This window comes from Mastigoproctus giganteus, chromosome 10 (assembly GCF_048544385.1).
Source record: "Mastigoproctus giganteus isolate SK-2022 chromosome 10, ASM4854438v1, whole genome shotgun sequence".
Lineage (NCBI taxonomy): Eukaryota > Metazoa > Arthropoda > Arachnida > Uropygi > Thelyphonidae > Mastigoproctus > Mastigoproctus giganteus.
In genome coordinates, this window is record NC_143584.1 from 14,281,907 (window position 1) to 14,295,194 (window position 13,288).

Here is a 13,288-nt window from a genome sequence, read left to right on the forward strand (position 1 = left end):
TGAAATGGCATCATTTTTGTTACATCTCATGTTGTGAATGCCTACACGACGAGTTGCCTGTTATTGGAAATAGCTCAAATAAGCAGTGCTTTCCCAGTAGAGAAGACTAATGTTGCTTATCCTTGGCAGATACCATCACCCAAATGACACAACTTTTAAGCTTGTTGGCCTCTCATCAAGGGTGGGTAGGTACCCCAGTGTTACAATGAGTGACAACCCAGTTATGAAGATTACCTCCACAGTATGAGAAATGCCAAATGGTGTGCAACCCAGATATGAATGTTAACTACATAATATGAGAGATGGCATGCAATAGTAAAATACTAAAACGGTTTTAGGGCTGAAAGTCTCAGACTACAGGAAATTTACTAGATGAACAAGTTAGTACAAAGCATCATTTTAGTTCTTAGTAAATCACTAAGGTAGGTTAAATGGCATAATTTTGGTTTCATCTCACATTGTTTGTGAATGCTTTCATAATGAGTTGCTTATTATTGCACTACCTCAAATAAGCAACACTTCCCCGGTAGAGAAGACTAACGTTACTTATTCTTGCTGGATCATTGTTACAATGAGTGACAACCCAGATATGAACTTTAACTACATAATATGAGAGATACCAGATGGCATGCAATAGTAAGTACTAAAAAGGGGTTTAGGGCCTGGGTGGATACCAACCCACCAAGAATAAATAATATTAGTCTTCTCTATGGGAAGCATTGATCATTCAAGGTAGTGCAATAACTGATTGTGAAGACATTTACAATATGAGATGTAATTAGAACAATGTCATTTCACCTACTTCAGTGATGTACTACAAACCAAAATGATGTTTTGAACTAACTTGTTCATCTAGTAAATTTCCCATAGTCTGAGGCTTTCAGCTCTAAACCCATTTTAGTATTTTATTTTATGCCTTTTTTAATTAAAAATAGAAGGACTGAGAAGTTACTTAATATTTTGGGAGTGGTAACATTCCCAAAATGTTCTGGGCAAAGGAAAATCCAAATTTTACCTTGGAGATGGATATACAAACTGTCACATTACATTTTTCGGTTATTTTCCAACATCACATGTGATACTAGATGAGTATAGCTTCCAATTATTTGTTCTTTGAATTGCAATCCTAATAAATGCATTTCTTGTATGTTTGGCAATGAATACAAAACATACAGGCATATATTGGCACTACAGTTGATACATCAACTAACAACTAGAGGAATTATGGATGTGATGGCATACCAGCACATTTCATAATAGCAGCACATTCATTAAGAGCAAATAAATTCTAACAGTTCCTACCTAGTGTAACACCAATGAAGAATTATGTAATACTTACCTATCTTGAGAATATTCTCGTTTTGGAAAACTTTTGAAAAATATTTTGAGAATATTCTTGTTCTCAGATATTGTGCTGCCATTAGGTAAGAAGAGATATAGTGATTTTTTGGGAACTTTTTATGTGTAATACACATAGAGTTATCATATATCCAACTTTAAGGCTAACTTTCTGAGAGGCAGCCTCTTTCAGACATTTTTCAATTCTGGCTGATGTTACGAAAGTTGTCTGTTTAATATAAAATAAACAAATTCAAATGAACAAGCTAGTAAGCTTTATGGTAGTTAGTTAAATTCTTATGCTTAAAGTGTTTTTTATATATTGTGTGCCCATTAAATATTGCATTATACTCAAAACAGGAAAAAAAAAACAAACACCCTTAGGTAAAAAAAAAAGGATAATAAAGGTCAACATTACATGTATTATTTATTGTGCAGGTGGGTTGTATCTATGGTGGGTTGTCTTTATTGAAGTATCAAATAAAGGAAAAGGTGACTATCAAACACACTGAAAAACAAAATGAATATCAAAGAAGTGCATCAAGTTTACCTAATGTGGACCTGTTTTTAAATATTATATATTTTCAAAATATTTTTTTAAAAAAGTTTGTTTTATAATTATTATGTTATATATCCAAAATCTATATTTTCTAAAAAGTTGATGACTTCTTCACACACACACGGTTTAGACTGTTATGAGACAGAGGTTAATTTTGTCCTATGATTACTAATTGTTGTGATTCTGTGCATCTCTACATGTGATTCTCTCTCTCTCTCTTATATATATGTATATAAAATTTCATGTATTTTATTCTGTAGTGTAATATATTTATATAACAATTGTTTCCTTCTTTTTTTTAGGTGATGTAGTTGGTGCACCACTTCCAACTGATTTCAAGAATCCTACAGATGTATCATCCTTACGTATGTCTCCAGCAGTAAAATCTGGAGATCACATCATGTTTAATTTTGCTTATAATCTCTATACACTTATTTATCTTCGTTTGACCAACCAGATGAAGCCTGATGTTATGAAAACTATGTTAAAATATTTAAGTCAAGGTCAGTGAAGTAAATCATTATGTAGAAGATGCAACACAAAGTTCAAAATTCATTTCACTATATATATATATATATATATATAGAATTGAAAAGGTTAAATTTTATAAGAAAAATGAATTAGAACAGAATTCACTGAGTTAATTTGCATTTTTACAGGGAGTTAACTTCAGAAACTTATATTGTATATTTAGTTTTGGTAGTGGCATATGATGCAAGGAAGCAAACTAATACAGTATCACTCAAAAAAACTAGCCACATAATTTTGTCTAATAATTATTCAAACTGCCCACTTCCACTGTACCAAGTGGAAGTTTATTCCATCAGTCAGTTACTTCTCTGACTAAATGCAAATTTTTGCATATCTAACCTATAACCATCAGTGAAGATTCCAGACCTGTATGCAAGCACTAAACCATTGCCTAATACAATGGGATAATCACCTCCTTGTCCCTACTGGTAAAATTTCTGTATATCATGGATAGTACCCCATGATTACCACCCTCTGTAGAACAGACATGCTGCTAGGATCTACATTATAATCACCCTGTGTCTTCTTCCACTCAACCATCCACAGCAGTAACTTGCCTCTAATATCACATTACTCTAATTTGTACAGTAGGGCAAATAAGTTGATCCTAGCAGACTGTTTGCCCTTCTCAGATAACTGAATTGTATAATTATGTTGGACTGCACAATTATCTCTGGCGCCTCCGTAGCCTGGTGAGCAGAAGCGGCAGTGCGTAGCACACGCTTCTTGATTAGACCGGGGTTCGAGCCTGTGACCATCAAATACGGAGGATGTGGAAAGGTCAGGGAAAGGCCACCGCATATCCTCGGAGCAATATGGCCTTAGTTGCTAATGCTCCTAAAAACCAAATAACAACAACAACAATTACCTCTGGGTCTTTTTCATTCTCAACTACCTTGGATGTGATACTACCCATATGTGGTGCCATGTGCATTTATCATTGTTAAATCTCAGTTGGCCATGTGCCTAATTTCTCTAGATTTTGTTGCAGTAGAATACTCTGATTCAGAAGGTTGGCAGGGTAGTCATTAACCACCCAGCCAACCTTTGTATCATCAGAAAAATTTAGACATTAAATCTGATATGTCTCTATCAATAATGTTAATGAATATTGAAAAACACTCTATCAATATTGTTAATATATATTGAAAACAGTAAGGGACCCAGAACTTAGTACTGGAAAATGATTCATGGAAGCAAGCTTATACAGCATCAGGCAACAAAAAGGTGCCCCAGCTCATTTTTCCGCCACCTGCAATAATTTATCTAATTGTTCCTTAAATTTATTCAAACTGGATGCAAAAATTATTTTTTTGCATCCAGTTTGAATAAATTTTGACACCAAGATTTCTTACTTAAATTTCAGTAAAGCTTTTGACACAAGTTACACGAACACCTACTGTACAAATTATAGTAATGTGGTATTATAGGCAAGTTACTGCAATGGATAAAAGGATGGTTAACTGCCAGAAGACCTTCTTAGACTAATATTATTTGTGGAGTCCCTCAGGGTTCAGTACTGGGGCCCTTTCTTGTTTTCAGTGTTTAGTAATGATGTTGATGATGAATATCAAGCTTAATGTCTAAGCTTGCAGATAATACAAAGGTTAGCAGGGTGGTTAATGACAGGAATCAGGGTATACTACTACCTAGAAAAATTAGGTAGATGGGCTGAGAAATGGCAACTGAGGTTTAACATTGATAAATGTAAGTACTGCATATAGGCAATAATAATCCCAGAATAATATATCAGTTAGATGGTACAACCTTATTGTTATGTTATGGAAAACAAAAGAGATTTAGGGGTATTTGTACAGTCTGACGTGAAGTTTTCTAAGAGACAGGCCTCTAGAACAGCTCATGTGGTTCTGTCAATGATATACAGGAATTTTTCCAGCAGGCACAAGGAGATTATTATCCCATTGTATAAGGCAATGGTTAGGCTATGCTGCAATTACTGCATACAGCTCTGGAAGCCTCATTTTAAGAAATATGTGGATCTCTTGAAATTGATGCAGAGAAGATCAGATAGATTAGTCAAGGACACAAAGGGGTATTTTTACCATGAAGGACTTCAGTTCTGCAAACTGCAGTGCTTGGAAACTAGGAATCTGTAAGGAGATCTGATTGAAGTGTTGTCAAATTTTTTTAAATGAATTGAGCAATGAGCAAACTAGTTGATGGTATCCTTACTCTTTCTCAGAAAGCACATGAGTGGACAAATTTAAATTGAAAAAGGATGGCTGGAGGACAGATATGCAAAATTTTGCTTTCAGCCAGAGAGTAATGGATTGATGGAAAAAACTACCAGCTTGTGTTGTGGAAGTGAGTAGTGGCTAACAGACTCCAACAGAAAGGTTGGTACATGATAGTAGAGCCCATTATAGAACACCTCATGCCTTAGAAAGGTGGATATGGTCTGTGTTAGGGAAGACCGATTGGTGGTTTTGGAAGCGCAAGTCATCGGACAGGGCTGTGACCTTGACTTCTTTTGTGACCTCAAAAGAAGATACCATGACTCAAACATCAACCTGAAGAACCAGATCAGAGAAGACTTTGGATATCCACCAGTCGTCTCAACAATAACAATTTCATATAAAGGCATCTGGAATAAAGCCTCAGCCTTCCTACTTCAGACACTAGACTTACAGCTTCAGATTTCAAGATCTTTGTCATCCGTGCTTTACAAGGAACTGTGTCCTGTTGGAGGTTCCATCAGAACATGATGTCCATAATTCAAGGCTGATGTCTGTACTATGTTATTTGATTTGGTTAAATTTTGTAGGCTAAAATATCCATTAATTATGAGAATTATAATAATAAAAAAAAAGAATTACACAAATTATTAGAATGGATGGACAGATAAATTTGGTAGGTTTGTTTTTTTAGCTGATAAGCTTACATCATTTACCACTACTAATACTAATTACAACGTTTGGGATCAGCTAATAAGGCAACCTTGCTAAAGCTTCTATGAGTAATGTATTATTTATGTTCATTTCTTTATTGTATATTGAATTGTTTTATATATAATACAATCCATTCCGGTTATTTGGGACACATCGGGACTAGTGCATTCTGGCCTGATTAAGCGGCTGCCCCAATTATCCGAAGTTTCATGTAAATAGTTAAAAGTACAATCACCCCCCCCCCCTTTAAAATTGGTTCACTGTACAACTCTAAAGCGTTTAGGGCATAAGCCTCAAGCTATGAAAGAGTCTAGACTATGTATAAATATAGTGCAGGCGCATCAGAAATAGAAATACATAGCTATATCTGAATAAATCAGAATATTAGTAAAACGGCATTGTTTTAAGTTATATCTCATATTGTGAATACCTTCACAACGAGTTGCCATGATATTGCACTACTTCGAATAAGTAACACTTCACCTAAGAAGAAGACTAATGTTACTTATTCTAATAGACTAATTAGAAGACTGTCACTGTACAATCAAATCACGTTACGACGAACTCAACATAGTAAAGTACCGTTCACTATACAATGTGCAGTAAGCGTCGGCCATTGTGATCACGTTTATGAATTGAATTTTAATTCTATTAAACAGCGATTCTAATTAGCGAAAATAGGAGGAATATTATCCACAGGCTATAAAAGCAAAGATATATTAAGCACAAATTTACCCTTTATTACCTTACCAATTAAAAAAATTAAATGATACATGAAAATCGGAAGAATATGCGTGATAATCGGAATAATTAATACATATACTAACTAGTTGACATTTCTGTTCACTGACATTTGTGGGTAGGGGTTAAAATTTAAAACAGTAAAAAGATAAGCAATCAATAACAAAGAACACGGCACACACAAATTGCATGTAACACAATACGCGCAAGTGAGAACAGAGTAACGAGTTACAAAGCTTTAAAAATACGAATGAAGAGAAGATCTGAAAATTAATTTTGTTATATGATTGAAGATTTCATGGAAGTGTAAACACATTTCACCATAATAACCCACAGAATTCCAGCTGTCGATATTATCGCAAATTCAGTAGGTGCCTCCGTAGCCAGGTGGGAAGGAGCAGCAGTGCGTAGCACACGCTTCTTGATTAGACCGGGGTTTGAGCCCGTCACCACCAAATACGGAGGATGCGGAAAGGTCAGGGAATGACCACCGCATATCTGGAGCAATATGGTCTTAGTTGCTAATGCTCCTAAAAACCAAATAACAAACAAACAAACAGCAAATTCAGTAAGATCGAGTTTACTGTCCGTTTATGATAACTTTCACTAACAGAAAAGCCCAATAAACAGGTGGCTGCTAATTGTTTTATGGTTGTGACCTCCAGAATTTCGACCGAACCACGTGGTACCGTCGGAGACAATTGTAATCTCCAGTGCTACGGTCTCCTGTTCCGATTAAACGGCATGCTGTCCCAATTAAGCAAAGTAAACCCTGGCTATTTTCTCGATTGGTTTCTGTTTTTTAAGATTTGCCCCAAATCGGGCTGCGCCGATTAACCAGTGGCCCAAATAACCGGAATCCACTGTATATGCTCAATTTTAATTGTAAATAGGATTTCTATTGTATCGGTTTTATTTTATGATATAGTAAAAATTTATTCATCTTTTTTTGGTTAGAGTATTGAAGATAGTTACAAAATATTTTGTTTAATAAAGGCGTTATTTAATTTTAAACAAGTTAATGGTCCTTCATATATATTATTATTGTCGCTCTTATATTATTTCTCCCTGATTGAGGGGATTCCACACCTTGATGGGTACTGCTACCAAGTAGAAAGGGTGGTTGTTATGTCTGGTGTTACTGTTGGTTGAGGGAACTCTCTGACTGTCCTACAGGTGTTCAAGATTGCAACTTTCTAGAGTTCCTTGTAGGTGTTCTGTGGGAGACCTATTGCTGCTTGGCTGTTATGTAGGGTCTTTGGCACCATACCAGTGATTGACACAATGATCAGGATGGTTGTTACTTGCATATGTCACATCTCTTTGATCTCCTGTCTTAGGTTCATGTACTTCCTGATCTTTTCCTCATGGGATTTCTGGAGGTTGCCAGCTTTTGACACCACCATGTCAATTAGATAAGTAGCCATTTCCTTCTTGTCAACAAGAGTTATGTCCAGTCTGTTGTGTATTATTATGGTGCAGTCCCAGTACAGCCTGTGGGTTGGAGTCTCTAGTACTGCCTGGGGTTTGTACTTGCAATACTGTACACTCTCTTTGATCAACTAGTGTTTCCTCACTAGCTTCTGATGTATTATGGTGGCTACCTGATTGTGTCTATGAGTGTACACAGTCTGGGTGATCGCCTTGCATCCTGCAGTGATGTATTGGATTGTTTCTGAGGCTAGGTGGCATTGCCGACATGTGTCATCTGACACTCCAGGCTCCTTGGCAATGTATTTTCTATAGTTTCTGGTGTTGATTACCTGGTCTTGAATGGCGAGCATGAATCCTTCAGTCTCAGGAAAGAGTGTCCTGCTTGTGAGCCATGCATTGGAAGCCATTTATTTATGTATTCTTGATGGAGATCATTGTAGTGCTACCATAGAGTATCTTTCTTTGCCCATCTTTTTAGTTTTGTTTGTGCCGTCCGGGCAGGAGAGGACTCGCTTAGGTTGAGTAAGATATGCCTACCTTGTCAATATTCCTTATGGCTTGGTAGAGTGCTGCTGTTTTTCTGGAAATAATCCTTTAAGTTAGCTATTACTGTTTTGTTTTGCTCAATGAGGTCTATCAGGCCCCTTCACGGCTCTCCACAGCTGACTTTAGGTGGTGTTGGCAGCTCTTGGTCGTCATTGCCCTTATTTTTCTCATGATATCCTCCAGCTCAGTGTTAGTCCAATCAATAATACTAAAGGGGTATGTTACACTGGGACTGCATAGGTTTTTATGGCTTTAACTGTGTTCCTTCTGTTCAGCTTTGCTTTGAGCAGACTTCTGAGTCTGATGGTATTTTTTGGTCAGGTAGGCTTTGATTTCCTAGTACTCAAACTGCTGAGCCTACATCATACCCAGATGCACCATACCCTTTACACGATGCAAATTTCCAGTTAATGTGATCTTTTTTTTATGCCATAGTTGAAAAAGATTTGAATCGTGCACTAAGCTTACTGCACATCAGATGGGCAATAAACAAGCGTTTGTCTGCTTCAGTGTGTTCTATCGGAAGAAGAAGATGTGTTACTTGTTTGTCTCCTACTAATAAAGTCACTTACAGACTTGCATTTAAAAATTATAATTTTTAAATGAGCCAGATGAAAATATTACCACAAAGGAGTAACGGTAAAAGAACTAGATGAAATCTTTCGTATCACAGAGAACCTCAAATAAAAAGGTTTAAGGTTCTCTGTGATATTTATTTTGCCAGGGCCTAGAGAAGGTTGTTGTCAGCTATTGGAAATTGATTGATGAAAAAAAAGCCAACACTGTTCAAATATTTCCATTACAATAGTTTCTTCATTGTGTATTTTATGCCAAACTTTCTCGGTTCACAACGCCCTTAGTGTCTCAGTAATTTTTTCAATTGGCCAAAAGAAATACCAGACAGTTCTGTTTATTAAGTAATTAGGTCCAAGCAACTTAATAAGTAATGTTGAAACTGTGATAATATTGAAACTGTGAACTGCCTTGAGCTAGTAGTTTGCACGATGTCCGACAGATGTGGAGTATCGCTGTGTTTCCTTCGAAAATTTAAAATATTCCGCAGTGCACTTGGGAACTGCTGTTTTATGCAATAAACATTTAATTCTATAATTATTTTCATTATCTTTTATTTGGTATACAGTTAAAAAGTTATTTAAAAGGTATTTTTAAAATTCTTTATGGACATTCCTGAAGGTCACGGACCAATTATAATTTTTCCTATTGATTATTATATTTGATTAATGAGTTTTTGTTTTGCACAATGCAATCGCTGATCAAATTAATCATTTTAATTGAGGCCAGCCTGAAGTTTTGGCCAACTAATTTCCCCTGATGCAATTCATGGGTCTTGTATTTTTCTAGACCAAATTCCATCCTGATATCGTTGCTGAATTCTTTGGTGGTCCGGAGTAGTTGCTGGAGTTGCTTCTCAGTTGCTGTCTAGAGCTTGATATCATCCATGTAGATCAGGTGGGAGAGGGTGTACAGGTTTTTCCTTCCTTCCTTCTTTGAGGTTATATCCATACTTGCTGTTGTTGAGCATGGTGGATAGTGGGTCGAGTGCTAGACAGAACCACAGTGGGCATCTCCCTGAAGGATTCCTCTGCTTGTGGTGTTATCGACCTTAATGGTGGTATTCCATTTCACCATGGTTGCTTCTAGGAAGTTTGTCATTGTCAGATTGACTTTGTAGATCTTCAGCTTCTCTATTAGCCAGGTATAAAGTATGGAGTTGAAAGCCTTGTGGTAATCGATGTAGGCCATGTACAGGTTGCAGCGCTTTTTGTAGGCTTGCTCTATAACTGTGGCATCTATGGTTAATTGCTCTTTGCATCCTTTCAATTCTGCTGTTCGGCCATTATATGTTCTGGCTCTCCGAGTGGTCTGATATCTTCTTGGTTATGCAGCTGTTCAGGATCTTGTACATCGCTGGAAGAGAGGTGATTGGCCTGTATTTTGCTGGGTTTCTTGTATCGTGGCCTTTAGTCTTCAGATATGTGATTCCTTGGGTGAGAAACTTTGGGATTGTCTCTGGGTATCTTATCATTCGGGTGAACTGCTCTGCTAGGTGCTTGTGTGTGCAAGTGAGCTTCTTGTACCAGTAGTTGTGGACGTTATCTATTCGCCAGTTGTGGGAGTTCCTGATCAACTGTTTTACTTCTTCCTCCTGAATTTCCCACTCTCTCATATCTTGTACGTCCTTGGTTTTCTTCCATTCTAGTTCTATCCAGAGGGCTCAGCTGTTATGCCTTACTTCACTGCTCCATATTTGCCCCAGAACTCCTCGATCATCTTCTGCTTGGGTGGTCCATTTCCATCTTTCCTGCCTTCTCTGAGACTCCTGTAGAAGGCTCTTTGGTCTTCATCAAAGATTTGGTTTATTTCCCTCTGGGAGCTCTCTTTTTACCGGCGTAGTCTCTTGCTACAAGGAGGTTCTTCTGTGTGTCCAACTATTCTCCTCCTATTCTCTGATTTTTGGTCTCATATTTGCTGTGGATGCTGTTTCTCTTGAGGATGCTCTTCACTTTTCCAATCAATTTCTTACTCCTATTACCCTGTTGGTAATAGAAGAATTTCTTACTCCTATCTTCTGCTGAAGTCTTTCCCAAACTGGCAATTTCTTCTTTTTTCAGCTCTTCTGCTGGTCTCTCATTTCTCTTCCATTAATCTTAGTGGCTGCTATGGCAGTACAGTATATGGCTGTGTGAATGGCCTCCAGTGCTGCACCATTGTTGTTGAGGTAATGTGATATTATTTGCTGATTGAGGTGGTCTGTAACTCTGCACAGGATTCTCTTAGGTCTCTGCTTCAGTATCATGTGGGTCTTTTGTGGAGTCCATATCATTGAATTCTGTTAGGGCCTTCTTGCACTTGTATTATAATCTGGATATCATGACTTCACCTCTTTTCTTTCCACTTCAGCTGCTCTGGGTTGTATTTCTTCATACTCTTCCTCCTCTAGTTCTGTGTTGTCCATAATTTTTGTTCTTTGTAGTTGATCACTCACATCCTGCTTGATTTTTTCAAGATTGCTATCAGGTTCTTCATGATAATGGTCCTTCTCTGGTTTGCTGTTCGGTGACCTGAATATCTGGACTTGTTTCAAACACTTGGTATGTAGTCTCGACCTCTACACTGTCTTATAGATCTCTAGCTTGTCTATTTAATAGTATGCTCATATGACGTACGTATTCCTTTTGATGCTCCACTTCATGCGTTGGCCTCTTCCTTTATGGGTGATCACTAGTGCAGTTGCACAGGAAGCATTTACAGTTGATTGGGCTGGATGCTCTTGCCCTTCTCTTGTGGTAGCCATATGAGGGACAGCACCACTTTCTTCACTGTGGCACCTCCGTAGCCAGGTGGGTAGGAGCAGCAGTGCATAGCACACACTTCTTGATTAGACCGGGGTTTGAGCCCGTCACCATCAAATACGGAAGATGCGGAAAGGTCAGGGAATGACCACCGCATATTCCCAGAGCAATATGGCCTTAGTTGCTAATGCTCCTAAAAACCAAATAACAACAACAACATCTCCACTGTCTTCCTTGGGATACTGTCTCTGACTTTTTTCTACCGACCCCTCTGCCTAAGGACTGAATGCAAATAACTTTATCCTGGGCCACACTTCATGCAGTATGATTATTATTCCTCCTTGACATCATCCATCTATGGAGGTGTACCTGTTTAGCTTCGACTTACGTCCAGTGCTAGTGTTAGTTCTTGTGAGTGACACCAGATGGCACCACTATGTGCCTCAGCCATCACTTCAACCTTGGGGAAGGTATGCCTGCTGAAGCAACTTTCGTGATGTTTATTTTATTTATTATTATTACTATTATTCTAATTTATTACAATTATTATAATACCAGTCTCCCACACATTCACTTCTGCCAAAACAGGACTCAAACCTGGTCCATCAGGCTGGTAGTCCAGTGTCATAACCACTGGCCCTTTGATTATTATTATTATTATTAATGGCTAAATGATACTAGGAAGTGGGCTTTTTCTGCATCTGCAAAAAAAAAACTGCCATTCACACAAAAAACTATATTAGAAAACAAAAAAATATTGGATGCCCTTTTTTCTGAGTTTGATGGATTTTTTTCAGGTTATAATTATCTCTGCTTCTTGATATTTACAGGAGCAGTGCTATATTTTTGATGCTATGAAAAGCTGCCATTTGCAATATCATGTGACAATTTTTCATTTACTGGAAGATGGAAAGACAATGGAGGGATCAGTTTGTTGATTGGATATGTATATATTGGTAACAAAACCTACAAAATAGTTGTGAGGGTGGTGAAGGGAAGCTCTTGTATGCCTTTTGGAAAATATGCAAGAACTTAATTTTCAGTTTAAGTTTTCCTTTGGAATTATTTATTCCAGAATAAAACCGAGAGGAGTGCAGAACTACAGCAAATGGAGGGATAAAGCCATTGTCCTGCAAAATGAACCATTCATTTCAATTAGTGCAACTTTGGGCTCTTACTTTAGTTTGTTATAGAAGAAAAAAGGAATTAATATAGACAATAGATTCTTAAAGAAAAATGATTTTTCTTTTAAAACCTTTTAATGCATTATTTTGGACACTTCTCTGAAGTTTTACCTCTATTTTTTAGAAAACTTTAAAGTATTAATTATATACTTTTTTATTTGTTTATAGCTTATGTTCATGAGACTGTATTTTATAAAGATGGAGCATACACTATGTTTAAGAGAGAACCAAGTGTATGGTAAGTTTTGGATTTTAATATTGCAAAATAATATAGTGTTATGATAACTGGAATTCTGTCATTTTACTTTATTATTATTTTTTTCAAATAATTTATTTTATTCTTAAAAAATACCATTAACTCCTTTAGCATGTCGAAATTAAAATGTTTTTTTAGTGTTCTTAATCGATTTTCTTAATGCTTTTCTTAATACTTAATGCTTTAACCTGATGGTAGTGGCAGATAACCTGACAGGTGACTCTCAGAAATATTTTTTCTACCTTCCTAAATATAATCAAACTTTTTTTTTTTTTTTATGAAAACCCCAAACAAGAGCTGTACTAGAACCTATAGTACTTAGTACTATACTTGTGTTGGAGATTGAGAAGACGAAAGAAGATATTTATTGACATTAGACTTAAATGCCTGTAGACTGTAATTTTCAGGAAATACGTATGAAGGAAGGCTGTTCCAGAAAACGGCAGTTGAATGAATAAACGAGAAAGATGAAAAGT

At 36.8% G+C, this 13,288-nt stretch overlaps 1 protein-coding gene across 1 annotated transcript in view; it reads left to right on the forward strand.

Moving 5' to 3' along the window:
• The window catches only part of LOC150078773 (CD109 antigen-like), a 240,069-nt gene that overhangs the window by 188,739 nt on the left and 38,042 nt on the right, over positions 1-13,288 (forward strand). The window contains exons 23-24 of the mRNA XM_090382423.1: positions 2,200-2,400; positions 12,725-12,794. Of these exons, the coding sequence (XP_090238549.1) occupies positions 2,200-2,400; positions 12,725-12,794 (271 nt within the window). The remainder of the gene's footprint in view (positions 1-2,199; positions 2,401-12,724; positions 12,795-13,288) is intronic.